Source organism: Abrus precatorius, unplaced genomic scaffold (genome assembly GCF_003935025.1).
Source record: "Abrus precatorius isolate BTA unplaced genomic scaffold, Abrus_2018 Scaffold1, whole genome shotgun sequence".
Lineage (NCBI taxonomy): Eukaryota > Viridiplantae > Streptophyta > Magnoliopsida > Fabales > Fabaceae > Abrus > Abrus precatorius.
The window spans coordinates 3,228,381-3,255,928 of NW_020874291.1; the positions used below are offsets into that span (position 1 = coordinate 3,228,381).

Sequence of the window (27,548 nt, forward strand, 5' to 3'; positions counted from 1 at the left end):
ACACCCTCTCTCTCTGTCCCTTGTTTTTAAGGACAGTACACTCTTTTCAGGCGTAGAAAAATCCTTTTTGTTGGAAGAAAACGCGCAAAAGCACGTGGGAAAATGAAAACATGAGCTAGCATTAGCATTGTAGCAGTCTTAGAAATTGGTTTTGCTAAAGCTGATTTCCGCAGATTCACCTACCACATGCATTGATGCCAGCGAGAAAAAGAATGTGAAAGCACACAAGTTATTCATGGAATAATCCCAAATGTCTCCACATTTGCGCACACTATATTTTTTGGATCTTCTGCTTTTGATATGATTTAATCGTATACAAGATTACAACAACATAAAAGCATATAATATAAAATATAAATTTATAAGGATTTTATGTTGTTAATATAATAAGTATGAGTGAAAAAAGTAAAGTTGAATGTAGTATGATTAACTCATTACAACAATTTGCTTGATAATTCTATGGAAAAGATAAGAAAGAAACAAATATATGAAGATCCATATTATTGGTTTTGTTTTTTTCAAAATCAACTTTTTCTTTGATAGACATAATATAAATTGGAATATACAAGGAAAACTAAAACTAAAGATCCATATTAAGGTAGGAATTATCTGAATCTTCTATGATTTTTGTCCAAGCAATTACAAAATCCATAGTCTTTAATGACCATAAAAGATAAATGTCATTTTAATCAGGAATTATTCGTAACAAAGCAATTTTCAATTAGATGTCAATTTCGAACTCAATGTAGTATATTGCTTTTGAATGATCCATGCAATCTATTACAGGGTAGGGGATTGATCAACTGAAAAGAAATTGCAGAACTCATTAATACTAAAGAAACTTGGCTCTTCCATTCTCATAAAGTGAGTCTGAAACGTTTTATCTGGGGACCCTCTTGAATCAGAGTCAGAGTAGTGAAGCCAATTCATCAATGAACTTGAACTGGGCAAAGATCCATTGACACACAAAAGAGAATCATCATTGATCTCTTCCTTAACCACGCCATTTGAATTGCTCTCTGATGCTCCTCTGTCTCTAACCTCTGAAATGGGAGATTCTTCTTTCACTAACTCATTGCTTTCAGCTCCACCTCTCGACAATTTTTCTTTCAACTCTCTTAGCTGCAGGTCACACACCAAAGATCACAAGAAAGAACCCAAAAGCTGCACACTAAAAAGACTAAGATCAAAATTAGAAAAAAGTCTAAATAAATTAGACAGATCAATTTTGTGACATTAACTTCTCTTAAATATACATTTATCTAACTTTTTCAGAAATAGATATCTATACCTTAATTTTAACTTATGAAAAAAAAGTTTAATTTACCTTATTCATTTTTTTCATATAAATATTCATTGAAAAATTTATCCAAATTAAATTTAACATATTAAAGTAAAAAATTTCAACTGGGTTATGCTACAAAAGTGATTAATAAACTATAACATTATCTGATTATCTGTATAGCCGACTCAACAATAAAAGGCTTGATTGTTGTTACATATGATCAAAAGAAAGTGATTTGTGATACCTTAATAGTAAGAGCCTCATTCTCTTGCTCAAGATTATGGTACTCAACCTTGAGAACATCATAATTGGACTTGAGAACGCCATAGTCTCTCTCCAATTGCTTGGTTTTCCAACGGGCTCTACGATTTTGGAACCAAATAGCAACCTGTCTTGGTTGCAAGCCCAGTTCTTCTGCTAGCTTTGTCTTGCGCTCTGGCTCTAGCTTGTTGTCAACCTCGAAGCTCCTCTCTAAGGCTTTCACCTGATCAAAACTGAGTCTCCTTTTCTTCTCCAACACTGAGCTACCATCTTCATAGCTGTCTTCTTGGTCTAACCTATCTAACATTGCCTGAAATTCATCACTGTAACCCTGTGTTTCTTTCCTTTGATTCACACCTGCATGCACAAAGAGTGGAAAAGAATTAGCCATTGAATAAAACTTAGGCGTAATTCATTAAGTGATTTCAGTGACGTTTTCCAAAAAAAATTAGAGTTTCTTCTTAGTGATCTGTAACAACATTAAAACCTTACCTTTTACTGAGAAAATACTCTAATTTTGACCGAAAACCACAAAAATTACTTAAAGAATTGTACTTTAGTCTTAAGCCAAATATTTGTTACCAAAACTGAATCCAAACAACAACAAACAGTGGAAAGGTAGAAGTTTTATTTGATGGGTTTTGCTTCATTATGCTTCATTGAAGCGGTTGAATGAGAATGTGAGAAAAGGGTATCTGAAGAGTGAATGATGCAGTTGAAGGAACCAATTAGTGAGAAAGGTTCTTAACTTTACCTGATGGGCATATGGAAAGTGAAGTAGCCATAGTATGTGAGTTATTGAGCCTCTTCATTGATAAGAACAAAGGCCGAAAGCTGATCCTGCGCTCTGGGCTTTGTACGTGGCAAAGCGAAGTTTATGGGCAAAGAGACCAGAATACTAAGATTTAAAATAGAACCAGGTTGAGGTAACAGATGAGTAGGTGATGAAAAGAAAAAAAAAATGTTGTTGAATGCTGTGTTGTTGATGCTTTCAAGACCCACAAACAGTTACTTTTATATTCACATTTTCCACAAGGTGAATTCCTGTGTAACCAAATCATAGCCAAAGGTGAATCCAGCAAAATAAGCAAGATAGGACAAAAGTGAAAAGCAATCAAAAACCTCTATCTAGCTAATCATTATCTAATCAAAAGACACACACACTCAAAAGAGACACTAGATCACAATATCATGGCTAGATATCTTCATTGTGAGTGATGAATTCAGATACACAGAGCAATTTCATAGGGGATTTGTAAATTTATAGTGAATTATACGACATTTGGGAAAAGGGGTTAATTAATGTACTAACCTATCACTGTGAATAAGAATTTGCCTACCATAGTAGGAAAGCACAGTAACATTTTACATTTTTTTTTGTTTTAACGATAAATTCCAATAAATGTAGCACTGTTTTGAGTTATTTAAATTTTCTGAATTTAAAATCAAAATAAAAAATAAACTTTTTTTTGTAGTTTTATCTCATCCACATTTCATTTTAGTGTTGCGAATAATTATATAACACTTGGATGGTTAGAACTGTAGTGTGTAGGCAGTGTAGCGTCAATTTGGTGGATGCAAAACTAATTTTTACTGATGAGGTTAGAGATATTATAAAAATGCTTAATAGAACGAATTCGTGTCTATACAAAAACTATGAATGCAATGATCGCCGTTGATTTCGTTCAAACATCTTATATATATATATTTTAATTTAATATTATCCAATTACTGATAAAAACATGCGTTCATACCCTATTCGTGAAAAATAATTTAGTACTACATTGCATTGCTCGATATGAAAAGAAGGATATTCTTACTCAAAGGTACATACCTTGTACAATAGGGGATAAGGATCAAACACAATGGCAAAAGCAGAACTTGAACCTTCCTCTCAAGACAATGATGAACACACTGAAAAAGAGAAGAATTAGCCAGCCCATTAGCATCTCGATTAGTACAAGCAAGATTCTTATCGAAAAATCATGTAATGTCTACATGGTCAAGGGTAAGTTATTTTCTTAATTGTTTTGTTAATCATATATACACACTATGCTAAAAACGAGTTTTTAAAGTACTAACTTAGATAGCAATTAATAGAAACCGCTCTGTAATAATACATTTAAAGAGTCGGTTGAACCTCTCTCATATCTATACTTTTAAGAGTAGTTCTCTATTGACCGCTCTCTAAAATCACTCTTAGAGAGCAGTTATCTCCAAAGTCTTTAATTATCTCCAAAGTCTTTAACTTTTATAAATAAAGCTCGCCCTCAACTCATGAATCTCTTTACTCTTCATCTTGCTAATAAAGTTGATCTCTTTTATTTCTATAAGTTCTTTTCGTTTCTTTTTCGTATGTAGGTTCTCTTTATCTTCTATGCTCTCTTTATCTCCTCTACGCTAATAAATTGTTATTTTTTCATATCTACAGGTATCTTTTTCACATATCTCTTTATTTCTTTTTCTCTTTATTAATGGTGAATCATCCATTCTCTCTTTCTTTTTTTCTTCTCTTTATTAACGATGAATCTTCCTACTAGTTTGTTCTCTTTTTCTCTGCTTACTTGTGTTTAGTTCATACAGATGCGGATTGTTTAGTTAACACATCGTATAAACTCAAGATTCAATTTTAGTTTGTAATAAAAATGAAGAAATTTTAAATGTCAGACCTATAAATTAAAATTTAAATGTAATAATAAATTAATTTTAGTTTGTAACATATCTAGAAAATTGATGTAGGAATTGTCTGATTCCTTTGAATATGTAAATCATTCCTAGAGAAACTTCATTCACCGACCCTTAATTCCTTGAAGAACAATGCAATCAAACAAGAATTTTAATGAAAAAATGGAAGAAGAATAAGATGGATATTGGCGCTACTCTCAAAGGGAGATAAGCCACAAGATCTTCACCATGATGGAAGGATCCACCAATAAGAAGTAAACTCAAGGTCTCTACCTAGATCACTTGACAGAAAAGGAGTTTATCAAAACTTACTAGATTTCATCAAATCTGAAAAATGAACAAAAGTTATCAAAATACAAAGAAAAAACGCCTTATATAGGCAATAAACTACACTAGCTATTGGACTAGACCCAACTACACAAGAAGGCAAAAGTCCAAAGTCTAAAGTTTCAAAATACACTATGAGAAATAGGAATAGATCTTCAAAGTGTGGCCTTCTATGGGCTTGGCCTAAGGTGACTCACTAGGCCCATAAGTTTGCCTATGGCTTCTTTGGTCTTCTTAACCCTTGACCTAGTCATAGGGCCTTAAAGTCCCTCCAACGCATCCTCCACTTGGCTCAAGCTCTCCAAGCTAGGAGGTCCTCATCATGCCCTCCATCTTCAAAAGGATTTGCCCTTAAATCCAAATCATCATTATCCTCACAGTCATTTTTTATTTGGCCTATTTGCATGCAATACATCTAGAACAATCCTACAAAGCAAAAGAGACAATATAAGTCTCAAGAAATGTGAAAGATAAGGATCAAGTATATAGTTATGGAAAAGAACCCACCTAGATCAAAGATTAGTCTCTTGACTTGTAGCATTTTATTACAAAAGTTCATATAAAAATTAATGAAATATGCCCATAAGAAAGCACATACAAAATTATGAAAGACATGGTTATTAGTAAATAATAAGTTCATTCAAGATTTATAAATAACCATTTTAAAAGCTTAAATTAGTTTACTTAATTTTTTATTTGCATAAAAAATATAATGATAATATTTCAATTATATTTAATCTATTTTTAAAATATTTTTGTTATTTGGTAATTAAATTAATAAATTTTTTAATTATATTAAATTAATCAATAAAAATTAATTAAAAATTAGCCAAAAATTTGTTTTAAGATTTATATTTTTTTTATAATGTTTCATATTCAACAACAACATCAACAATAATAATAATCAAACTTTATTTCATTAAGTGAAGTCTATTACATGAATTGTATCACTATTAAACTTGGTCAAAAATTAAAATTTTAAATTTTTTTCTAGAGCTTTGTTTGTGATTTTAGAGAGAGGGAAGAAAAGAGTTTGAAGTGGGAGGAGAGAAGAAGAGAAGAGAGGAGAAAGAAGAATTAATAAAAAATCTTTCAATTTAGAAGTGCTTAAAATAATAAACTCACGAGAATTTATAAAAGCTCAATCTTCTCTAACAACTTCTAAACAAGGTCTATCATTAAATAAGTTTTTCTCTTTATTCCAAAAATTAACTTTCAAATAAAGTATAGCATTCTCATGAGGCTTTATCTACTTTTTTTTTTTTACTAAATAAAAGTAATAACGTCCACTCTACTCTTCTTTGCTCATGTTCAAATTACTTTAATCAATATTTTGTTATTTTTTTTACTCTTAATGCTATTTCAAAATTTTTATGTATGTAATCATTTTTTTTTTGTGTGACCACTCATCTATTTTAACATTTTTATTTTTGTAACTCTTATTTTTCTTTGTTGTTACTATAAATATTATTATTTATTACCATATCAAATGGCTGATAATATAAAAACACACTAAAACTTTCTTTCAATTTTAATAGATTTTATAATGAACCAATTTTTACTTTAATAATCAAACATTAATTTAAAAAGTTTATTACAAGAACTATATATTTTTACAAAAATTGATAAAGAAATACGCTACAGAAAGAAATTAGTATATAATTATTTTAAACAATTATAAGTTTTTTGATAAATTTATTTTCCAATATAATTTTACTTTTTCTATCCGAGTCAAATAATTCTGTTTTTTTATTTTTTTAAATGCAAATTAATTCTTTTAAAAATGATACCAAAACCGCGTTATTTTGCACAAAACCCGAACAGATTGTCCGAAACGGGTAGGAGAAATAAACCAACGGAATTGATGCCACCACCGCCATAACGGAAACCACTATCTTTCACAATTCTCACTTTCCGCCAAATCTCTCTCTCTCTGTCTAGTGCTTAACCTTCCGAAGAAGCACGAACACAACATTGTCTGTGAATTCCGATTCCGAAACCCTAGCTGAACGAACTCGACCCAAACGAATGAGGATCTGATCAGTGGATTCACAGCTGAGGATTTTCTTTGGCTTTCTCAGTAAACGTGCTTAGTTGTTCTGGATCCTGCTTGATCTTTTTCATTTTTTGATTTTGCCAATTGGTTTCGATTTTGCAGTTTCGATTGAGTGTGTTTTGTTGACTTGTGTGGTGTGTGATTTTCGATTGCAGGAAGTGGCTGTTCAGGTGTTTGGTGAGTGAGAAATGCAGCGTGCTCCGGTGACAGTTGAGGATCAGTTGTTGCAAAAAGCGATTAAGGAAGAGTGTTCGTGGGAGAACCTTCCCAAGCGGATTCAAACAACACTTTCTACCAAAGAAGAATGGCACAGAAGGTTAGAGTGACTTCCTGTGTTCTATAGCAAAATCTTCTATTTTGTTTGCTGGTATCTTGTAATTGATGATCCTTAGTAGTTATAGTACTTGAGTAAAGTCTTCAGGAGTGAACCGTGTGCTCCAGAAGTTTTTGCGAAAAAATGAAGTTATGGACTTATGGCCTATTGGGCTGTTTCTGTTATTAATTATTGATTGATATTCAAAAATTTGGGGGAAGTTTTTGCATTGAGTTTTTTTTTTCCTTGTCTTATATTGCCTCCTTTTCTCTCTCTGTTAATAAAGTATGTTATTATACTGAAAAAGGAAAAAAAAAACTAAGAATGCATAGTGATCGTGGAAGCTAAATTGTACACTTTATGTGATGAATAATAATTATGCACTTGTATTATACTGTTAATTTCTGCAAGATATTTAAATAGAGACATGATCCAAACTGTTCTACTTTTTATTGGATTCTTTTTGTCCTGTGTGTGCATGTATGTTAGGAGGTGGGACTACACATAAATTTACGAGTTGCATCGATGCAACGAAGGGACATAGGAGGCCACTCAGTACACTTTTCATGTGTATAACAAGCAACATGGTTTTGGGGGGCTTTGAAAGAACCTATAAGAATAGCTTATGACTTCCATAAATACTCTTTAGCTTATTTCGACAAGCTTAATTAATGGTATAGTTCATTAAAATAAGCTTTTTTCTATTAGTTTTATGTTTAAATTAGTAACATAAACCCTTGAATAATAAGAACTTAATGAATAAGTGCTTAATTTAATAGCTTACTGAAATGCACCCTTACTATGCTATGTTTGACCCTTTGATCTCCAAATATTTGTTCTTCTGATCTTTGAGGTGAAAACATAGTTATTTGAGGTGGATAGGCAATCTAGCGAAGGACCTTTGACATCATCATCTTAACCCAGTCTTAGAGACTGGAATGGGGTTCTAGAGTGCTAGTAGAGTTTCAAATTTGTTGGAAAACATATTTCTTAAATAACTGTAGAATAAAATAAATAAAATTTCACTGGAGCAGAGATTTTTTATTTTAAAAAGCAATACCTTCAGCAATAAAACTAAAATCTCTCCTTGGGAAAACAATTAAACCAAGAGAGTATTATTCATACTGAAAGTAAATAAAAGGATTTATTGTTACCCGATTTTCTAATTATTGTCTCTTCTTTTTATTGGCAATGGGAATTTTATGCAGGATAATTGAAAGTTGCATAAAGAAGAGACTCCAATGGAATAGTTGTTTTGCTCGTAAAGTTTGTAAGGAAAGTGAATATTATGAAGAGATGATGCGTTACTTGCGGAAGAATCTTGCTGTATGTGCTGGACAGAATACTATTTGTTTCTGAAACTATACATCAAGTACTTATTACATTATTTACATGATCATAGACACTGATAAGAAAACTTTGTCGCTAGAAATTTATTTGGAAGTAAATTGATGTTCAAATGCTTCAAAATCAAAATTGCAATATTTAACATGTACTTTTTCTCAATTGCAGCTATTTCCTTATCATCTGGCAGAGTATGTTTGCCGTGTGATGAGAGTATCGCCTTTTAGATACTATTGTGATATGATCTTTGAAGTAATGAGAAATGGTAATTTTTTTCTTGCTTGTTGCAATTCTCTAATTCGTTATCTCTTGGTCTCTCCAGTATGGGATCTATTAATCTTTGCTGTATATAGCTTGCAATTGAGTGATTTTTCCATATAAAATCATGCCATGCCATCCAAACCAATTGTTGAATACCAAATGAGTTATGTTTGTAGAATATTTTTCACTGAGTTCATCTGTAACTTGAATGTTGGGAACTGCAAGAGTTGGTCATTAATGTTCAACTTAAATTCAAAACTGTTTTCATTATACAGATTTATTGTGAGACATATTCAGTATAGAGTTGTATTTGTATCAATAAGTTCTTGCTAAGCCCTTGAAGTGAGGAAATTTGTTTCTGAAATAGTAAAGCTCTTTTCTGATTTTCTCCCCCCTGTTTTTGGGTGATGCTACATAGTCTAACTTGAGGGTGTAGACTAGTACAACAAGATGAAATGTGATTAGTTGTGACTTGTGAGTATGCATGGTGCAGTAGTGATAGGTTCTCAGTTTATATAAAACAAAAATAACAAGAATCTGAACAAAAAGAAAGATAGAGAATTGAGAAAGGAAAAGATTCTTTATTTAGATGAATAGAAAAGAAACTCAAGTGGCAGAACCTTCTTACAAGGGAAAATCCCCTTATCACTGAGAATGACTCAGTTTGTATTATTTTCTTTCCTCGCCCTTTCCTTTACAATTTCCCCTTATTTTACTCCAAAAGGAACCTCTTGTAACTAACTCATCCACCACATATTGACTCCAAATAAAACCATTTGTAAAATTGTAACTGCTGCTGACATTTTAAACTCCTAATAAAACTCTTGTAACTTACTGATAACATATTAACCATCTATTATTACTGTTTATTCCTCCTACAATAAACCCTCCAAACTTATTCTTCTCTTTAATTATTGGCATGGGCTCATGTCCAACAAGTAGATTGAAAGCGAAGTCATATGTTTGTGAACTCGGGTATTAAAAGTGTATGTGCAATATTTTTTGAACCTGATGTGGATTTAAGACCATAGTAAGGGCATTGGGATTCCAGATTTGTGGTCTTGCTGGGTATTTTCTTGAAAATAAATATTTCTATCTGAAGAAAGATAGGGAAAGGGTGTCAGAAGAACATGAAAAGAGGATGACTAATCAGAAGAAAGAAAATAATCGTGGAAATGGTCAAGGTTTTGCGCAACTTGGCATGGAATAGTTATGCTATAGGCAAGAGTGTGATAGCACTTTGATGTCATATTGAATATTTTGAAATTGATATTGATTTGGCTTGATGTAAAGTTATGTGATATAAAGTTCAAAGCACCATCCATTGTTTACAATTATAGTAGAATACCTAATTAAATAAGGAAAGAAATCATGAAATATGACAAAATATGAAAACCAATCAAGAGATCATCTAAGATACCCTATTAGATATTCTGATACATAAATAATATTATAAGATATTTTGTAGATATTCTTAGTGCTTATGCCTATTTTTTTGATTTAATTTTTAAATCTCATATTTACGTCATAAAAACTATGTAATCTATAGGAATATATATTTTTGACCAAGGAACTTCATATAGTGCTTGCAGTGTCATCTCCTTTACTGTTTGATTGTGTTCTGTAGGTTAACTAATATGTAGAATAATAAATGTTTGCTTGTGGATGAGCTGGCATAAAAATTTCATGTGTGTTTTAATTATTTGCAGAGCAACCTTATGACAGCATCCCAAACTTTAGTGCAGCAGATGCTCTAAGACTTACAGGAATTGGGAGAAATGAATTTATTGATATAATGAACAAGTGCAGATCTAAGGTACTGGATTGATTTGCGTATATGGTATACAGAAATATATTTTTGATTCTTTGATTTCAGGTATCATTATGATATTGTATGCATGTCTGTGTTTTTTTCATTACCAACAGCTATCATAGTGCCAATATTACCTTGTAAGACTTACTTTCATATAAGCAAGGAAAGGCAATTGGTTCTAGAGATGCTAAACTGAATATACCTTAATGACTATCTTCATCATTTGACCCTTAACACTTTTAATCATAAGTCTTTGAGCAGACTTTCATTTTGTTTCTCATAAATTTGAATTTAGTGTCAATAACTTACTGCCCTTTGTTTGAAACTGACAATGATTTTATAGCATTCTTTTCTTACCTATCGTTTCTGCTTTTGGAGTATCCAGAAAATCATGTGGAAACTGAACAAGTCAATTGCTAAAGAACTTTTACCCACACAACCTGTGGATTTTCCTATTGAACCTTGGTGGGGAGTTTGTCTGGTGAACTTTACTTTGGAAGAATTTAAGGTGAGGTCTTCATTTCACCCTTATTGATAGAGGAGGGTTCATTTACAAATGACAATAATATTCTTCACTATGTTAATTTCTCAAAAAGAAGTAATTTACTAATTTAGGTATTCATTTGATTTGGTTTTTTCTTGCATTGTTTTCTGCCTTTACAGAAACTTTCAGAAGAAGAAATGGCCACAATAGATAGAGTATGTAAGGAGGAGGCAAATTCATTTATCCTGTTTGATCCTGATGTTGTGAAGGGTCTTTATAGACGGGGATTGATCTATTTTGATGTTCCTGTATTTCCTGAGGATCGGTTTAAAGGTGTGTTTTACGAGTAGAAGTTGGTTCTATATTTTTTCTTACTAGTTTTTACTTTCCAAACATCATTTTCAGAGCTATACTTCTGAAGCATTTAAATTTTAAATTTCATAATTAAAATATTCCTTGTCTCTGATAAATTCTAATCTGAAGGAATGCCTGTATTCTGACTAACCCAACTAACATAAAATTGAAACTGAACAGTTATTTTTTTATGGTTTCGCAACTGAATGATTCCAAATGTAATTGAATATTAGTTCTTACGTAGTATTGTTGGAAATTGTAATTATAGCAATGCTGTAACTGGGCTCCTCTAGTTTTTGGATTTCCACCCTCTTTGGTCACTCTTTGCTGCTGCTGGTTACTGTTCTAGCAACCTTTTCCTGCAAGCACCCTCTGATCAGGTCTACCACCCACAAATCTACTTATCCCCAAAGCATTGTAGCAAATAGGGCCCTCATGCGCGCAGCTATTGTTTCATGTTTCTCTCTCCTCGCCACGCCGTCGTCGGTGCATGGCAGCACGTTTGGCACTGTTTTCAACTGCTTCTTGGTCATTCTGATTCATCAAGATCTACCCTACTTAGATCTATCCTTGTTGGTTTGTTTCATGTTGCGTGACACTTGTGTTTTTGGATATTTGGCATCTTCTGCACTGTGCAATACCTAATGGTACTGGCCCATGACACCCTTACCCCTCTGAAGACATATACTTCCACTTTTCCACTGCTATAGCGTCTGTGAGAGCTGTAATACTGAAATGCAATGCAACGAGCTCGAAATAGCAGCTGACCACTGTGACGCGATGTGATACTGTTGTATCCAACCCGAAAATGAAGATTGAATCGAATTGTAGATCCTATAATCTTAGGAAGAAAGATCGTGATTCAGTACGATCCTGTTTAGACTCAACAGTTTTGATGGGTAGATTAAATGTTGTCTGAACCAAACTTTGAAACTGTTTGAACACACTAAGTGTTTTTGACATGGATTTCAATAGTAAAGCGAGTGTGGGCATCAACAAATGTAATATAATACTTGTGTCCACATTTTGAAACATAGGGAGTTGGACCCCAAGGATCAGTGTATCTACATTGTAGGGTAAACATAATTAGAGGGGAAAGGATGGCAGTTTATGGGATTTACAAAGACAACAGTATGAACAAAAATCAAGTTCAAATTTATTAATGGAAGAAACATTACACAATTTTAGAACAATTTTAAGCACTTCAGCACTAGGATGATATAGTTTGGAAGGCCAAATAGAGTATGAATCACTACTATTAGATGCAACATTTACAACTGAGGAATGTGAAATAGAATAAAAAACAACAGGATTAACAGTGTTATGCACAAAGGTAGATGTTGAAGTAGACTTTTTGGAAGGTTGAAGCAGGTTAGGAAAGTGATAAAGACCATTGTGCCCCATTGTGCTTTGAAGAAGCACATCTTTAGAAGCCTGAGATTTGACAATACAGAAAGAAGGATGAAATTAAAAAACACAGAGTTATCTTTGAAAAATTGACTGACACTTACCAAGTTCTTGGTAATGGAAGGAACAAACAACAAATTCTTAAGACAGAGAGAAACAAATTTATTAAAAGGGGAAGAAAAGTGGCACCTGGAGATTTAATGTCTAGACCTTTACCATTACCAATGGTGATTTGATCAAGGCCTTCGAAGTGAGTGACTTGGTGAATGTTCTAAGAGGCATTGTTTACATGGTGAGATGCACTAGAATCGGGGTACCAGCTAGGCAGAGGAAGCACTTGCAACATGGGCCAAGGGACTGGGTGAAGGATGTTGAAACTGAGGAGAAGATGAGAGGTAGTAATAAGATGGCATAAAGGAAGGAAGAAATGGGTAATAAAGGTAGACTTGAGATGATGGAGGAAACGAAAAATTGGGAAATAGGGGAGCGAGTGGGTTGGTTGAGTGTGAGGGATGCTGGGAAAGGCGGGGTGAATGATTATATTTGGGCCGAGACGAAACAATACTATCATCATGGTGGTGATAGTAGAAAGAAGCCTCATGACCATACTTGTGACAAATTTGACACTGAACATTAGCATAACGTCTACAACCACTTCCTTCGTCACCACTACTAAAATAATGACCACTACTGCGATTGTGAGCAGTATTAGACACATTTCCATAACCAGACCTAGAAAAATGAGCTCGAGGAAGCATGTGTAAGATTAGCGTGAGCGGTAGAATCTTGGGAGGAAAATGGGGTACCTTTAGCTACATGCACAGTACCAAGTGTGTTCTTTCTAGACTTTTCAAGATGCAATTCTTGTACAAGAAGCAGCGAAAAAACATAATCAAAAGTGAGAGGTTCTATTTTCGAACCAAGAATCGTAACCACTGTGTCATATTCATTCGGCAACCCATCAAGAATAATATCAATGTGTTCAGTCAGTGAAACAGAATCACCAATGGATAGCAAAGAATCGAGTATAGTCTGAATATGAAGGAGATAAACAGTAATTGGGCGATCATTAAGTGAAATTGTATGAAGCTCACCACAAATTTGTTTCTTCTTTGCACGAGCAATGGAAGAAAATGCTAATGAAGCTTGTCCCAAACATGCCATAATGTGGAGCAATGTATAAGCTGTGGAAGACCCGCTTCAGAGATTGTTAACTGAAGCCATGATAGGAGCAATTGATCTTGTTGCTCCCCAAACTGATATTTAGGTGAAAGTATTGCGATCCCAATCTTGGTATGAAGCAAATTTCTGAAGAATTTGTGGAGCAATAATATAACTGAGTAGGCCATGGCCTTTGATGACTAGCTGAACCTGCAATCACCAAAGAAGGTAATTTGAATTAGTAAGCTTAGCAGTGACAATATGGGAAAACGTCATCGGAGTAGGCAACAGAGCTTTTGGTGTTTGTGGCGGGAGAGGCGATGGGCAAGTGCCATCAATGTCATCATTAGTTGTGGAAGCTATGAGAAAATAGATGGATTGAAACTAAGCTCTTGATACCATAAAAGAATGTAAGGAAGAAAATAATGAGAGAAAAGAAAAGAAACTCTGTTAGTCTCTATTTCTCTTGCTTATTCTTACTTGAGGCTTGATGGCTTTTTAGTTTGTGTTGACCTTATGGTTTTGGACTTATGCTACTAATATATTATGGCCGCCATGCTTCCACCATAAGCTGCCATGGCATTCATCACTATTTTATGGCAGTTTTTAAGCTTTCCATCATAACCCACCATCTATCATTGATAACATTAACTCCTGTTACACAAGAGAGAGAAATTTCACATAGATCACTCACATTTCTTTGCATGATTTATTCTATGTTTAATTTTTAACTTTATGATAACCTTGTTGTGGATGATATTTGACGGGTTTAAAACCTAAAGTTCTTTATGGATGAATTGTAATGACTTTAAGTCAAAGATCACATATAACACTACCACAATTACAAATTGTTTATGATACTAATGCAACAATTCATATGACATTTTCATAGTTGGTTAGTTTAATATATTGTTACTTCTAATGCATATTTGAGTAATGACTTGATATATCACATCTATGATTTGTTACACTAAATTATCAGTCTACTTGCTCACTAGTCTAAATGTATTACATTGTTTTAGTGTTAATACTTGATCCGGGATATTTTAAAAATATCATTAAGTAAGAACTCATGATCAAATAACTTGATATTATACAATATTGTATTTATTATTATAACATTATATTCTTTTAGAAAGAGAAATTTTATTATAACATTATATTCTTTTAGAAAGAAAGAAATTTGAAATGTATCAATTTAATGAAATAAATAATTGTGATACAAAGGGTATATTCATAATATATAAGCTTTTGTTGCATATACTAAGAAAGGTATGATATATAGGCAAAAATAAAGCCAAAAATAGAAACAAAAAATTGGGTGATCCCCATAATTATTTGGAAATCCTTCTAAACTCAAAATATGGACTAAAAATAAGTAATTGACTGTGGCTAAATAGTAGATTGGTGCCTTAAATTTTGGTTTTGTTTCCATTTGGTTCTCTAATTTATTTTCTTGTTTTGGTCCCTTAATGTAAAAGTGATTTAAATAAATCATATCTAATAAAATACTTCAACTCTGTCAAAAATCACTATTCATTTTCTTTCTCCTTATGAAGTTCTGCGAAAACATAATATATTTTGGCAAAATTTTTGGTTCTCTTTCTCTCTCTTTTTCTCTTTTTTTCCTCCTTTTACCTTTTGTTCATGCCTTCGAGACCCATTTCACTCATTTTTTAAATTTTAACAAAAAATTTCTCTTTTCTCTTTCTTGTTCTTCATCCTCTTATCCCTTATCCATACCTCTTCCCTTTTGAACCTGAAAAATCTTCTTTTTTTCTTCTAGGCTAGTATCTTAGTTACCCTTGATGACTGTCATTGTCTCGTTTTTTGGCTTCTTCTAAGACACTAGCACCCAAATAAAAAATTCACCTGATAAAAAGAGAAGATTTTTGAAGTTTGAAAGGGGTGGGAATGGGTTGTGAAGATGTAAATGAGGTAAGATGAGGAGAAAAGATTTTTTTTCTGACAGAGTTCAAAGAGGGAGGAAAATGGGTCATAGAGGCGTGGATGAGAGGTAAAATGAGGAAGTAAAAGAGAGAGAAAAAAAAATAAAAAAAGGAGTCTATTGGAAAATTTGCCGGAATTGTCTTCGTTGGAGTTCATAAGTAGGAAGATGAACAATGATTTTTTAATGGAGTTAATGTTTTTGACGAAAAATGACTTATTTGAATCATTTTGTAAGTTATGGGATCAAAATGAGAAAAAAAAGTTAGGGGACCAAACTGAAACAAAACCAAGAAATAAGGGACCAATCTACTAATGTAGCCAATTGACTAAACTCCCTATAATTATATGGTGCTTTATATCTCATGATTTTAGGGATGTTTTTCCCCAACAGTATAACATGTACCACATTCATTTAAAAAACTTTGTCTGTCTAATTTACCTAATTTTTATATTTATGGCGGTTCAGTTTCTAGGCTCGAAGGTTTTGTTTCCAACAGAGAGCAGTCTTATGAAGACCCTATTGAAGAGTAATGCATTTAGTTCAGTCTGTTTCCATCCTTTTCTTTTCAAATGTTGTTTTCATAAAGTGAGGCTCTAAGTAACATTGTATCTTTTTCTTCCAGGTTATTGTATGCAGTTTTTGTTGTTTCAAATGAAAATGCATCTGTTGCTGAATTGGCAGCAACTCTACAGGCTGAGTTGTCACAACTGCAGGCTGCTGCATCTTTCGCATGTCGATTGGGATGGGCAACAAAAGTAATTGATCCAGCATCTATTCTTCAAGATACAAACATACCTGGGTCTCCAAGAAGTGCAGTGAGCGACGAAGATGGTTCCATTGCTAGTCGTGGTTTTGACAGTATGCCTGTTGATAATGATTCTAATCAAGGCGATGCTTCAAGTTCAGGGAACTATGGCCTTCGTTCTGCCTATACTCGTGTTGCTTTCGTAGTTGATGCTAATATAACATCATATCTTATGATGGGTTCTGTTTCACCAGGTCTATACCTTTCACTTCCCCTACTTCCTGAAGCTTAAATTTATCTACCACAGTTTTTTTGAATTATGTTTTTTAATGCTGTAATGTCTGATATTCTGACATAAAAGGTTATAGGAAACTGATGTTAAGGTTTCTTTGGATCTCATATTGATTGTTTGGTTGAGTAATCTAACATTATTAATTATCTTTGATGTATATGTTTGCAATTACTAACACACATCTATAGGTATTGTACAATGTTTAATTTATCTTTGGGTGGTGTTTTCCTACATTCTCATTTTTCGGTTCAGTCTAATGTATGATGCTATAGTTCAATGGTTTTTTTTTTTTTTTTTTTTTGCTTCCAACATTTCTCAGTTGCTATGTTTAATTTGTTATGTAAAATGTGCTGAAGTTTATTATGCTACCTAAACTTTTTCTTTTTGAGCCTTGCTTTTTTAGAAAACTATTCGACAATGATCTGATGAATTGTTTTGAAATTCTAGAATACTTTAGGCTGGTAGTGTCTGAAACAGATTCTGTTATCACTTTTTGCATGGGACTAGAATGGAAAAGCTTCTCTTTTGATTTAACCTTTTGTTTTTGGGTTTAAAGAAAATTTAGCCTAAGGAAAAGAGGGAATGTACAACTTAATGGAGAATATGAAATCCTGCAAACATAATGCTCAGAATGAAGGAATTGATTCAAGAAAAAAGTATAAAATACAGAAAAGCTGTCCAATACATCTCTAAAATTTAAACTGCATTGTAACATCAATAGGTGAATAGTCTCCATTGAAACAAGCATTAGCTGAACACCAGAATAACCCTTAAAATTTGAAACAGCTGTATCATTAGATTTATAGAGCAGAGAGGCATCCCTAAACCCTTCTCGAAACAAATGCTCCATTTGAAGCTAGAGAACAGAGGGAGAGATTGAATATTTCTTATTGTTGTTGACTTAATTCAAAGTTTTGAGAGTTACATGTATAAATAGATACAAGGATCAAGAATAAAAGGAAAGAATGATCCTAAAATCTAAAAGGTATACTCCTGATTTACTATGATACAGCAAACATTCCTAAAATACAAAATATAAATAATAATATCAAATAAAAACAGAACACAATCTACGAAATCATCCATAATGACGACAATCTCAACACTCCCCCTCAAGCTGGTCTATATAAATCATATGCATCAAGCTTGTTGCATATTTAGTCTATCCTCAGTCCTTGAAAAGACTTGGTGAGGATGTCTACTAGTTGATCATTAGATCCCACAAAAGATGTTGTAATTTCTATGGATAGAATTTTTCACTCTAATGAAATGACAGTCTCAATATAAACAACTCACGGAAATGTTTTAACTTTTGATGTTGTAGCCATATGAACTCACTCAAAGTGAGAGCCATAGCTTGATACAAAGTGATTCTCCTTCAATTCCTTCAGCACACAAGTTAGATGGTGAATGTGGTAGGCCAATTACTGCTATATATCAAAGTATTATTGGAAAAAACTGATAGGAACCTGGCATTTCACCTTGCTGTGTGTCGCTCCCATGTATGACGAACCTTGCTGTGTGATATTGGAAAACTCCCTTCTTGACCCATTCTTGACACCAATAGAATTTGCATAGCCGCCTCCTTAAACAGCCCAATTTCATGACTGCCCGTGCTTGCCTCCACCCCCCAACTTTGCGTCAACTCCTCTTGCAATCCTCATAGCTTGCCTTCATGTCACTGGATTTCACTTATGGGTAATTTGGGGACATTGGGATGCCAAAATCTCAAAGGCCTCAATGTACACTTCTACCAAACCCTCCTGTTTTCAACAAAGACAACTATTCAAATGGATTGTGAAGACATACTATCCCAAACTTGACAATCAAAGCCTGCTTGAGATTGTCCCACGTAGGTTCTTCCTCATCTCTCCACAAGTTGACCCCGTGTATAATGGCTCCTTCCATGCATAACTTGGCCAACTTCACCTTCATCGCTTTTGTGGTCTCAGGCACCTTGAAATACATCTTGACCTTGCAAGTCCATCTCGTGGAATCAATGCCATCAAATTTTGAAAGTTTCACATTCTTGGTTGGAGAACAGAATTCCTCAAAACTATCAAGACCCCAATTGATCATTCTGCGAGGCTCAACTATTCTGATTTTGATCTCTAATTCTGCTAAATTTCTGAATTTCTCTAAGTAACATTTATTGTGTTACCTGCATTTCCCACATTTGTTTGTTAAATGCTGCTTGTTGCTCACTTGTTCACGATAAGAAGTCTGTAGAACACCAATAACTTATTCCACTTGCTCAACCCTAGATTCGAGGATTAGGTTTTTCCACATATAAAAGGAATATAGCACTGAAAATGCCAAGTTGCTGCCTAAGTAGTTAAAATTGGTAATTTACCTTGAATCATAAAGGGGAATGAAAAATCGTAAATGGAATTGTAAGATTTTACAAAATTCATATATATACACACACATAAATTCATATATATCTATATAAATTGACAAATTGAAAAAAAAAAAAAAACATTAAATCACTAAAAACTCTAAAATAAAGTAGCACTCATAAATCATAATTTATACAACAATAACCAAGTCTTATCCCACTAGGTCTGCTCATAAATCATAATCTATAAAGTGTTGAAAAACTTAGCAACTCAAAATACAAATTATCAATCTTTTAACAAATTACAAGGCATAAAATTTAAACACCAAAGAAAAATAGTGAATAAGAATTGGAGCTTTCAACCCTAATTGGGCTGGGCCCAGACCCAGTACCAGCAGCACTAGCACCTTCTTTTGAAGCCGTTTACACTCGAACTCGCTGACCAAAACAACAACACTCAAACTCAGAACAAAGCAGAGAAGATGCAAGCAAGGTGAGAACAACAGTACTACACTTGAGCAAGAGCAGAAGATGAGAAGAAAGCAGAAATGATCATGTCTTAGACCAAGTTGCAGACAGCTGGCCCAGGTGCAGACCAGGTTGCACACACTGAGGCTGTTGGAGGTAAAAAATGGTGTCTAGGTTTGACCAAGAACAGAGAGGAAGGAGCGTGACTCAATAAGTGATATAGGGTTTGAACGAAATTGTTTTTTGGAGACCAACCAGGTCAAATCTGAGTCACACTATAAACTGGGATTTTGAGTCAAAGTAAAATTGTAAGATTATGGGGATTATACAATTTAAATCCTGATTTTACAACAATTTCTCTAAGGAGTATTTTTCCAGCAACTTGAATTGTTCAAGCCTTCCAAATCATAAAATTGAGGGATTTTATTATTCAAATCCTGAATTTAGTTACCGTGGTTGCTGCAAATGAGGTACCTAGCAATCAAGCTGTTTTAAAACAAAGCAAGCAGTTACCATTGAGGAGAAAGGGACAGATAGTGAAGTAGGCGGAGACTAGGAAGGTGGGATGTGAGACTTGTGCTGGTGAGGTCTTGAGAAAAAAAAGGTGGGTGGCAGTGCATGAAGAACAGGAACCAGGATGCAATGGCTCTTGGGGGAGCAGCTGATCTGACCATGTTCACGATTATGGGACAAGTGCCGGAGCTCTTAGGTTGCCAGAATAGGACTGGATGGCAGAAAAGCTAAGGTTTGTCAACTTTCATCAGGCCCACTGAATGTGGGCTCTGATACCTACTAGAAGCTTGAGAAGAACAAGGAGAAAGACTGTCTAAAAGACATAATCCTGATTTACTATGATCCACTGAACATTCCTAAAATACAAAATATACAGTAATAGTATCAAATGAAAACAGGACACAATCTACTGAAATCACCGATAATCATGTCATAATTTCAGCAGCTCCTATATATGCACATTACCGCAAGGTTCTGATCTCCCTTTGATGAAATCTTTCCAGCATAACCATCTAAAGACTTTCCAAAAAAGGAGGCAGATAAGAACCTTGGGAGAATCATACCACAAAAACTAGCAGTATAGTTGGAAAGTTCAGGGCCTTATAAACTCCACACTAGAATCACATACTTCCAACTCAAGTCCCATACATTGCAATGGGATTCTAACAGAGGCAAACATTAGAGGTCACTGAGGGCAATAAACAGCTTGCTCTGTTACAAAAGGTAAACAGCTTGTTCTGTAAAAAAAAAGGGTAGCCACCTTTAAAGTAAAATCAAAATTACACTGTTATGTATACATGTGATAACTGTTTATTATTATTCTTAGGCCTATTTGATTGTGTTTTATTTTTTTCATAATGTATTTTATAAAGCAATTTTTATAATTTTTTTTGTGAAAAAAAGAGAAAAGAAAAAAGAAAGTATCTGCTTGGGTAAAACATTCTTGAAAATAAATTTATGTCACCTACTTTGTCTCCTTTCCATACCAAATGACCTCTGTCAGCCACACCTTAGCAGGCCACCTTGAGACCCCAAGATTCTTCCCCCATTAGCTACCTACCTCCCCAATCACTGTCTATGACCATGTCCCTCAACCAAAGCTGCCACTAACCCATTCAACTGCTATTGCTAGTGGAAAGATCAAGTACAAGCATCTGAACCACAGCCAAGAAGGACATGGAAGCTTTTGGAAGTGTACAGAGTTTTAAGCTGGAAGTACCCAATTTCATTTTTCATTCATGGGGCAAGTGGTAAAATCTTTAGAATTTGTTGAAGTGGCATGTGATTCTTGCAATATAAGATGGTAGCTTGCAATTCATAGGTTGGGGTCTTTGACACAAGGTTTCCTCCTCCCTTGTGAATGAAAATGGTAGAATTGGTTTCCTTGTCCAGCCACAAATTAGATGGATTGTTGTCTCACACCAAAGAACTTAGAAAGATGACAGGAATTGAAAGTCTTATTTCAAAATTGCTGGCAAAAAAAGAAAACATTTTGAAAACAACAAAAATGGTGGAATTGGTTTTTGTGTCCAGCTATGAATTAGATGGATTGGTGTCTCACACCAAAGAACTAAGAAGGAATATGGCAGGAATTGGAAGTCTTATTACTAGTTGCCACCAAAAAGAGAAAACATTTTGGAAACAGTGAAAATGGTGGAATTGGTTTCCATGCCCTGCAAGGAATTAGATGGATTGTTGTCTCACACCAAAGAACTAAGAAGAAAGATGTAAGGAATTGGAAGTCTTACTACAAAATCACCACTGAAGAAAAAGAAAACATTTTCAAAACATCTCATAGCTGTTCCTGTTCTCTGTTTTATAAGACAGTATTTTAGAACTTGTTTTCAAAACTTTGAATGAGAACACAAGCATAATCAAATAAGTTCTTTTGCTATTTATCTTTTGAAAATAATAAAGTATTTTGAAAAACAGTATTCAAACAGGCTCTTAGCCTCCAATTTCATAGCAAATAGAAAATCTTATTGAGCTGGGAGATGACATCTAAATTTGTGGGTTTGCAATTTGTAGAATTAAGAGAGAGAGAGATAGATTAGTGTACTGGAATTGGATGCTCTACAATGTGTAAAGACCCTTATATTTATAAAGATACATATGTAACCCTACTGGGCCAAGCCCGTTATTGTAATACTAACATAAACCCTAATCCTAATATGTCTATTATAACTATTCATAACACAATTACATTGATTATTGATTAATAAATCCACGTGTTTTAATTCTATTTCAAAGCAGCAAAATTTTCCTTTTGATCTTTTCATTATAACTGTGTTAATCTTCTATTGTTTGTCTTCGTATGTCTATATCTGTCCATAGTCTAACCGAAATTATTTTTCCTGATGAACTTTGTCAGGCTTGAAATCTCATGCTGTTACACTCTATGAAGCGGGGAAATTGGGTCATGCCAGCATTTCTGATCTTTGCAAGGATCTTAGCACTCTGGAAGGTGCCAAATTTGAGGGAGAACTGCAGGAATTTGCAAATCATGCATTTAGCCTGCGTTGTGTATTAGAATGTTTACAGTCTGGTGGAGTTGCTTCCAATGCAAAAGTGGATGAAGGTTCTGATAAGATACACATGACTATTGCAAGCAATGATGAGTCCAGTTCTCTAATAGCTGAAATCTCTTTGACTGACAAATCAGGAGACCCTGGTATTGCAGAAGCTGGAATGAATAATTATGATTTATTAAATTCAGATTTAGAGAAGTCTGTAGCTGCTTCTGCTTCCTCTGAGGCTGTTCATAATGATATTGTGGGTGGAACCTGTTCTATTCCTTTGGAAGGTGATGGTAGTAACATACAGAAATTTAATGAAGACGGGAATCTCCAGACTGATGAGCAACTAATGGTTGAAGGTTCAGATGTTGGAACAGACATGTTGAAGAGAATAAAGAAATATCGTGTTGACATTCTCCGCTGTGAAAGCTTGGCTTCTCTTGCACCAGCAACTCTTGATCGTTTGTTTGTTCGCGATTATGATATAATTGTGTCTATAGTGCCTCTTCCTCATTCATCAGTTCTTCCTGGACCCACAGGTCTGGTACATTTTGGTCCCCCCTCATATACTTTTATGACTCCTTGGATGAAATTGGTATTATATTCAACTGTAGCTAGTGGGCCTCTATCAGTTGTTCTGATGAAAGGACAGTGTCTGCGCTTGCTTCCTGCTCCATTGGCTGGTTGTGAGAAAGCTCTCATATGGTCTTGGGATGGTGCTGCAGTAGGAGGGTTGGGAGGGAAGCTTGAAGGAAATTTAGTGAAGGGAAGTATACTCTTGCATTGTTTAAATTCACTTCTTAAACATTCAGCCGTGCTGGTGCAGCCTCTCAGTAGGTTTGACCTTGACGAATCTGGAAAGGTGATTACAATGGATATCCCTTTGCCCTTAAAGAACTCTGATGGATCAATTATCTCTGTTGGAAAAGAATTAGGAATATGTGAAGAGGAAAGTTCAAAGCTGAATTCTCTCTTGACTGATTTGGCAAACAAGATGGAACTGTGGACAGTTGGGTATATTCGCCTACTGAAATTATATAATGGAAGGGAATCAGATCAGTTCTCACCTAAAGAAGAGAAATATGAATGGGTTCCATTGAGTGTTGAATTTGGGATGCCCCTGTTCAGTCCAAAGTTGTGTAATAATATATGTGAAAGGGTGATTTCATCTGAATTACTTCAATCTCAGTCATTTGAAGAACACCATCATGCAATGCAAAGCTTAAGGAAAAATTTGCGTGACATTTGTACTGAGTACCAAGCATTAGGTCCTGCTGCAAAGGTTCTTTACCAAAAGGAGTCAGCTAAAGAATCCCCACGAAAACTTATGAATTATGCTAGTGGGAAGTGGAATCCACTTATAGATCCTTCTTCTCCCATTTCAGGGGCATCAAGTGAGTATCAAAGGTTAAAACTTGCTCATCGACACCGCTGCGGAACTGAAGTTTTAAGCTTTGATGGCAGCATTCTTAGGTTTGTTAAATTCTAAATGTTCAATTATTGAAGATTGCATAATTTTCACTTCATATAAATCAATGGATATTTTAAGATTGTTTGAACCAAGATAGTTAAAATTGGAATTTTACTTTAAATAGTAAAGGGTAGTGAAAATCGTAAATTGAATCACAAGATTTTACAAAATTCTTATATATCTTTATAAATTCATATTATGCATATAAAATAGCATAAATTAGGAAAAAAAAACCTTTAAATCAGTAAAGGCACTTAATTTAAGTAGCACTCACAAATCATAATCCATATTCTGTAAGAATGTCATCCATTGGCATGAGTTAAAAATATAGTAGAACAGAAAAGATGAAAGAACAGGAGCACTAGACTCAAACTTAGGGTTTAGCCGCAGACCAGGCTCACATTGGGAGGACTGTAGAATTGACCACGACTTTAGGGTTCAAAGCTGCTGGAGGTAAATTGGGTTCAATAAAAAAGAGATATGAAAGAGGTGTCAACTACATTAGGGTTCAACAAATGACACTTTTCAAGGAATTTTCAGAATCAAAGTGAAATCATAAAATCCTTCAAATCGAGGGGTTTTATGATTTAAATCAGGATTTTACAATGATTTTATGCAACTAAGATTTAAATTGGTAAGGCTTCCAAAATCATAAAATCGTAGAATTTTATAATTTAAATTGAGATTTTAACTACCATTGTAGAATACCTTAGATGTTTATGGTAGCATATCATGTATACTTTGTGGAATTTATTAGAAGCAATCTAAGGAACTAATATAGGATTATATATCTGTATAATTAGGATTAAGTCATTGTAATTAATACTAACAATAACATAGTGACCATATGGTGACTGTCTGAAAACAATTTTATCCCTGATTTTATTGTAATTTGTTCTTGTAATTCTGAAGTTAGTATTGGAGTGTTTGTCAACCCATCTCTCCTGAAACCCTAAATTTTCTGTGCCCACTGCTCCATGGCAATCCCTTCCCCTTTGTTTGTCAATACTGCTAGTGACTCCACCCTTTTGTGAATATTTTTGGAGATTTTTCACTGCAGATAAGTTTTCCAGTGACCTCAAACCTTTCAGATCTAGTCTGGCAATCCCTGGGATCATAACTGCTTACTCTTGAGTCTTGACACCAAACTTGAAGTTGTGCTGCTGTCATCTTATACATGCACTACCATGCATCACCAGCTTCACACTTCTAAAAACTTGCAACCCTGCATGAGAGATCCCGAGCACTTTTGCTACTTATCCTGGTCACTTCAAGGGTGTTTCAGATCATGGGTCCTGCAATTTTGACATGCATTGCATGTATTATCAACACAGACCTGCCCCCTCCTTTCAACATGCTCCAAATATTTCTGTTATTTTTGGTAATTTCCCTTTGATTTAAGGCAATTTTAGATGTTTCCGTTGTCTCTGGTTTCTGAGACTAAGACTGTTCCCTCTTATTCCACTAACTAAATACAGACCAACATTGACATCCATTGCTTTTTTTTCTTTATTTTTTTTCATTGTTTTTTAATTAATGTTGTTGTGTGAGTGGAGATGATCATAGTAGTTTAAAATTAAAATGGCAATAATTTTTACTAAGACATTGAAATATTAAGAAACCTGGTATAATTCCTTCCATCTATTCGTTATAGGCAACAAATTTGGTGGTTTAATCACACTAATTCTCAGAAACATCGCTTTTGGATGGTCATACAGATCTTATGTCTTAACTCCTGTTTACGAAGCTGAAGTCACTCAAGCCAACGCAATTAAACCTGAACCAGATGAAATTGATAGTAAAGAAGTAATCCATCCTGGAGTAAATCTTCTTTTTGATGGTTCTGAGTTGCACCCATTTGATATAGGTGCCTGCCTGCAGGCACGTCAACCTATTTCCTTAATAGCAGAAGCAGCAGCTGCCTCAGCATCGTTAACCATCAAATAGTTCTGCAGTTAATACTGATTACACCACTTTCATGTGCATGAATTGAAATGCTAGCGAGTCACGTGCCAATGCTATTGCTACTGTTTGGTTTGTTACCATCCTCGAGATTGTTGGTTGCACAAAGTTGGATTCTGGTTGAAGGTAACTTTCATCCTTTTGCTGGTCTGTATTTTACAAGTTGTGACGTTGTTTCAGTTGTTAAAAGCTACTCCCAATGCTGAACCTCTAAAGTATTCTTTTTACTCTCAGCAGCTTTTAGGCTTACTGACTCTAATTTTTAATTTGAAACAAGGATGTGGATAAAATGATGCCCAAACAGATTTGTGGAACTTGCAGATAGAATCTCTTTTAATTTTCTCTGCGTTTTTTATTCCTCCCTTGTCTGTCATATTTTTGGGAATACCTTTCTATCTCTGCTTTCTACATTTTAATTCAATTTTTTTATGCTTGTGTCAATTTCCTTCGTTAAATTGGACTGGTGCAATCCTGTTAATAAATGCAGGTTTCATTTGTTTTGGGTTTCGCTAGATCCAGAAATTCACGTCTGTTAGGGCTGTGAAAAGAGGAAAAGTGTAATATTTGTTAATTTCATTGATGTACGACATGACATTATGCTCCTGTCATCTATTTGCAGCAAAACGGACATTGAGCCAACTTATTCATATTAGAGGAAATATGGCCAGTCTTAAAAATTATTGCGTTCAATTTACATATTCTAAAATGTGAATATAGTGTTACTTTAGTTACGCGGCGCCCTCCATTATTTCCAATGTTTTTGTGTGTTTTCAATTCGAATGTTAAGTTAATTTAAGCAGTGTTGAATCACGTCTGGTGCGGATGCTTTTGCAGATACGAACTTTTTGCCGGTCGTTGGTGAGACCTTCGACCTTATTCAAGATTAAAATTCACAGAAGGGCCTGCCAAGTATTAAGTGATTCTTCAGTTGTGACACCTGACATAGATCGAACATGATGCTGGTTTTTAAAAAATGTTAGGAATCCAGTTAGTCCTACTATGTTTAAAATAATTATTATTGTCACGTCATCACTGAAGATTTAAGGATTTAAAGTGTTGACTTTTTAAGAAAATTATGGACTAAAACTATGAAAAATTTGACGAACTAAAATTAAAATTATATAAAACTACAGGGATTAGAAGATATTTAAATTTATAAAAGGATGCAGAAAATAATACAAATATAATGTAAAACACTGCTAAATCATGCAGGTGTTAGACAATATGTAAAATATTCGAGTGAATATGACTAATGATGGGTGCTTTTAAAGTTTTAGAATGTCGTGCATTCAGAACGGTAATTCAATTTTTAATTTTTTTTTTATAAAACCAAAGCCAAATGAAGATGTTACAAATTTTTGAAATAAATTATTATTATTATTATTATTTGGTTTGGTAAAGTTTTATTATTTGAATTATTATTGATTGCAATCTTCGCAATCTTTTTTGTTAACAGAATGGATTGGGCCGGCTATTAATGGTTGCTGAGGGGGTAGAAACAGAGCAACTTTGCATTAAAGTGATAAATTTGACCCCCCAAA

General features: G+C 34.1%; 2 protein-coding genes across 12 annotated transcripts; one reads left to right on the forward strand and one right to left on the reverse strand.

Annotated features, from left to right (window-relative positions):
- Positions 1–775: 775 nt before the first annotated feature.
- On the reverse strand, positions 776–2,755 carry LOC113857960 (homeobox-leucine zipper protein ATHB-5-like). Of its 2 annotated transcripts, none has more exons than XM_027490318.1 (3): positions 2,301–2,755; positions 1,530–1,903; positions 776–1,122 (listed from the first exon to the last, which is right to left on the reverse strand). In XM_027490318.1, the coding sequence occupies exons 1-3, from the start codon at positions 2,356–2,358 to the stop codon at positions 781–783; spliced, it is 774 nt and encodes a 257-aa protein (XP_027346119.1). In that variant the 5' UTR covers positions 2,359–2,755; the 3' UTR covers positions 776–780. The 2 variants fall into 2 exon arrangements, with proteins under 2 accessions (XP_027346119.1, XP_027346128.1); XM_027490327.1 differs by lacking the exon at positions 2,301–2,755 and adding an exon at positions 2,039–2,155.
- Positions 2,756–6,365: 3,610 nt separating this feature from the next.
- Positions 6,366–27,280, forward strand: LOC113858366 (protein FAM91A1-like). Of its 10 annotated transcripts, none has more exons than XR_003503347.1 (12): positions 6,366–6,644; positions 6,770–6,930; positions 8,136–8,253; positions 8,440–8,536; positions 10,242–10,348; positions 10,731–10,853; positions 11,009–11,162; positions 16,168–16,228; positions 16,325–16,701; positions 22,430–24,047; positions 25,764–26,133; positions 26,842–27,280. XR_003503347.1 is itself a non-coding variant. In XM_027490988.1 (11 exons), exons 2-11 carry the CDS (start codon positions 6,803–6,805, stop codon positions 25,990–25,992), a joined length of 3,012 nt encoding a protein of 1,003 aa, XP_027346789.1. In that variant the 5' UTR covers positions 6,366–6,644; positions 6,770–6,802; the 3' UTR covers positions 25,993–26,685. The 10 variants fall into 10 exon arrangements, 6 of the variants coding, with proteins under 6 accessions (XP_027346789.1, XP_027346814.1, XP_027346832.1 ...); XR_003503346.1 differs by lacking the exon at positions 26,842–27,280 and adding an exon at positions 26,495–26,733 and having other exon boundaries at positions 6,384–6,644; XR_003503348.1 differs by lacking the exon at positions 26,842–27,280 and adding an exon at positions 25,106–25,426 and having other exon boundaries at positions 6,384–6,644; positions 25,700–26,361.
- The last annotated feature ends 268 nt before the right edge of the window (positions 27,281–27,548 follow it).

What these genes read in the sequence shown, in the direction of transcription:
- LOC113858366 (XM_027490988.1), top strand. Translation starts at nt 6,803, where the DNA reads ATGCAGCGTGCTCCGGTGACAGTTGAGGATCAGTTGTTGCAAAAAGCG. An exon ending in TGAACAAGTGCAGATCTAAG is followed by an intron (nt 10,349 to 10,730) that starts GTACTGGATTGA and finishes TGGAGTATCCAG; the next exon opens with AAAATCATGTGGAAACTGAA. An exon ending in TTTGATGGCAGCATTCTTAG is followed by an intron (nt 24,048 to 25,763) that starts GTTTGTTAAATT and finishes ATGGTCATACAG; the next exon opens with ATCTTATGTCTTAACTCCTG.
- LOC113857960 (XM_027490318.1), bottom strand. Translation starts at nt 2,358, where the DNA reads ATGAAGAGGCTCAATAACTCACATACTATGGCTACTTCACTTTCCATA. An exon ending in ACTTTCCATATGCCCATCAG is followed by an intron (nt 1,904 to 2,300) that starts GTAAAGTTAAGA and finishes TTGTGCATGCAG; the next exon opens with GTGTGAATCAAAGGAAAGAA. An exon ending in ATGAGGCTCTTACTATTAAG is followed by an intron (nt 1,123 to 1,529) that starts GTATCACAAATC and finishes TGTGACCTGCAG; the next exon opens with CTAAGAGAGTTGAAAGAAAA.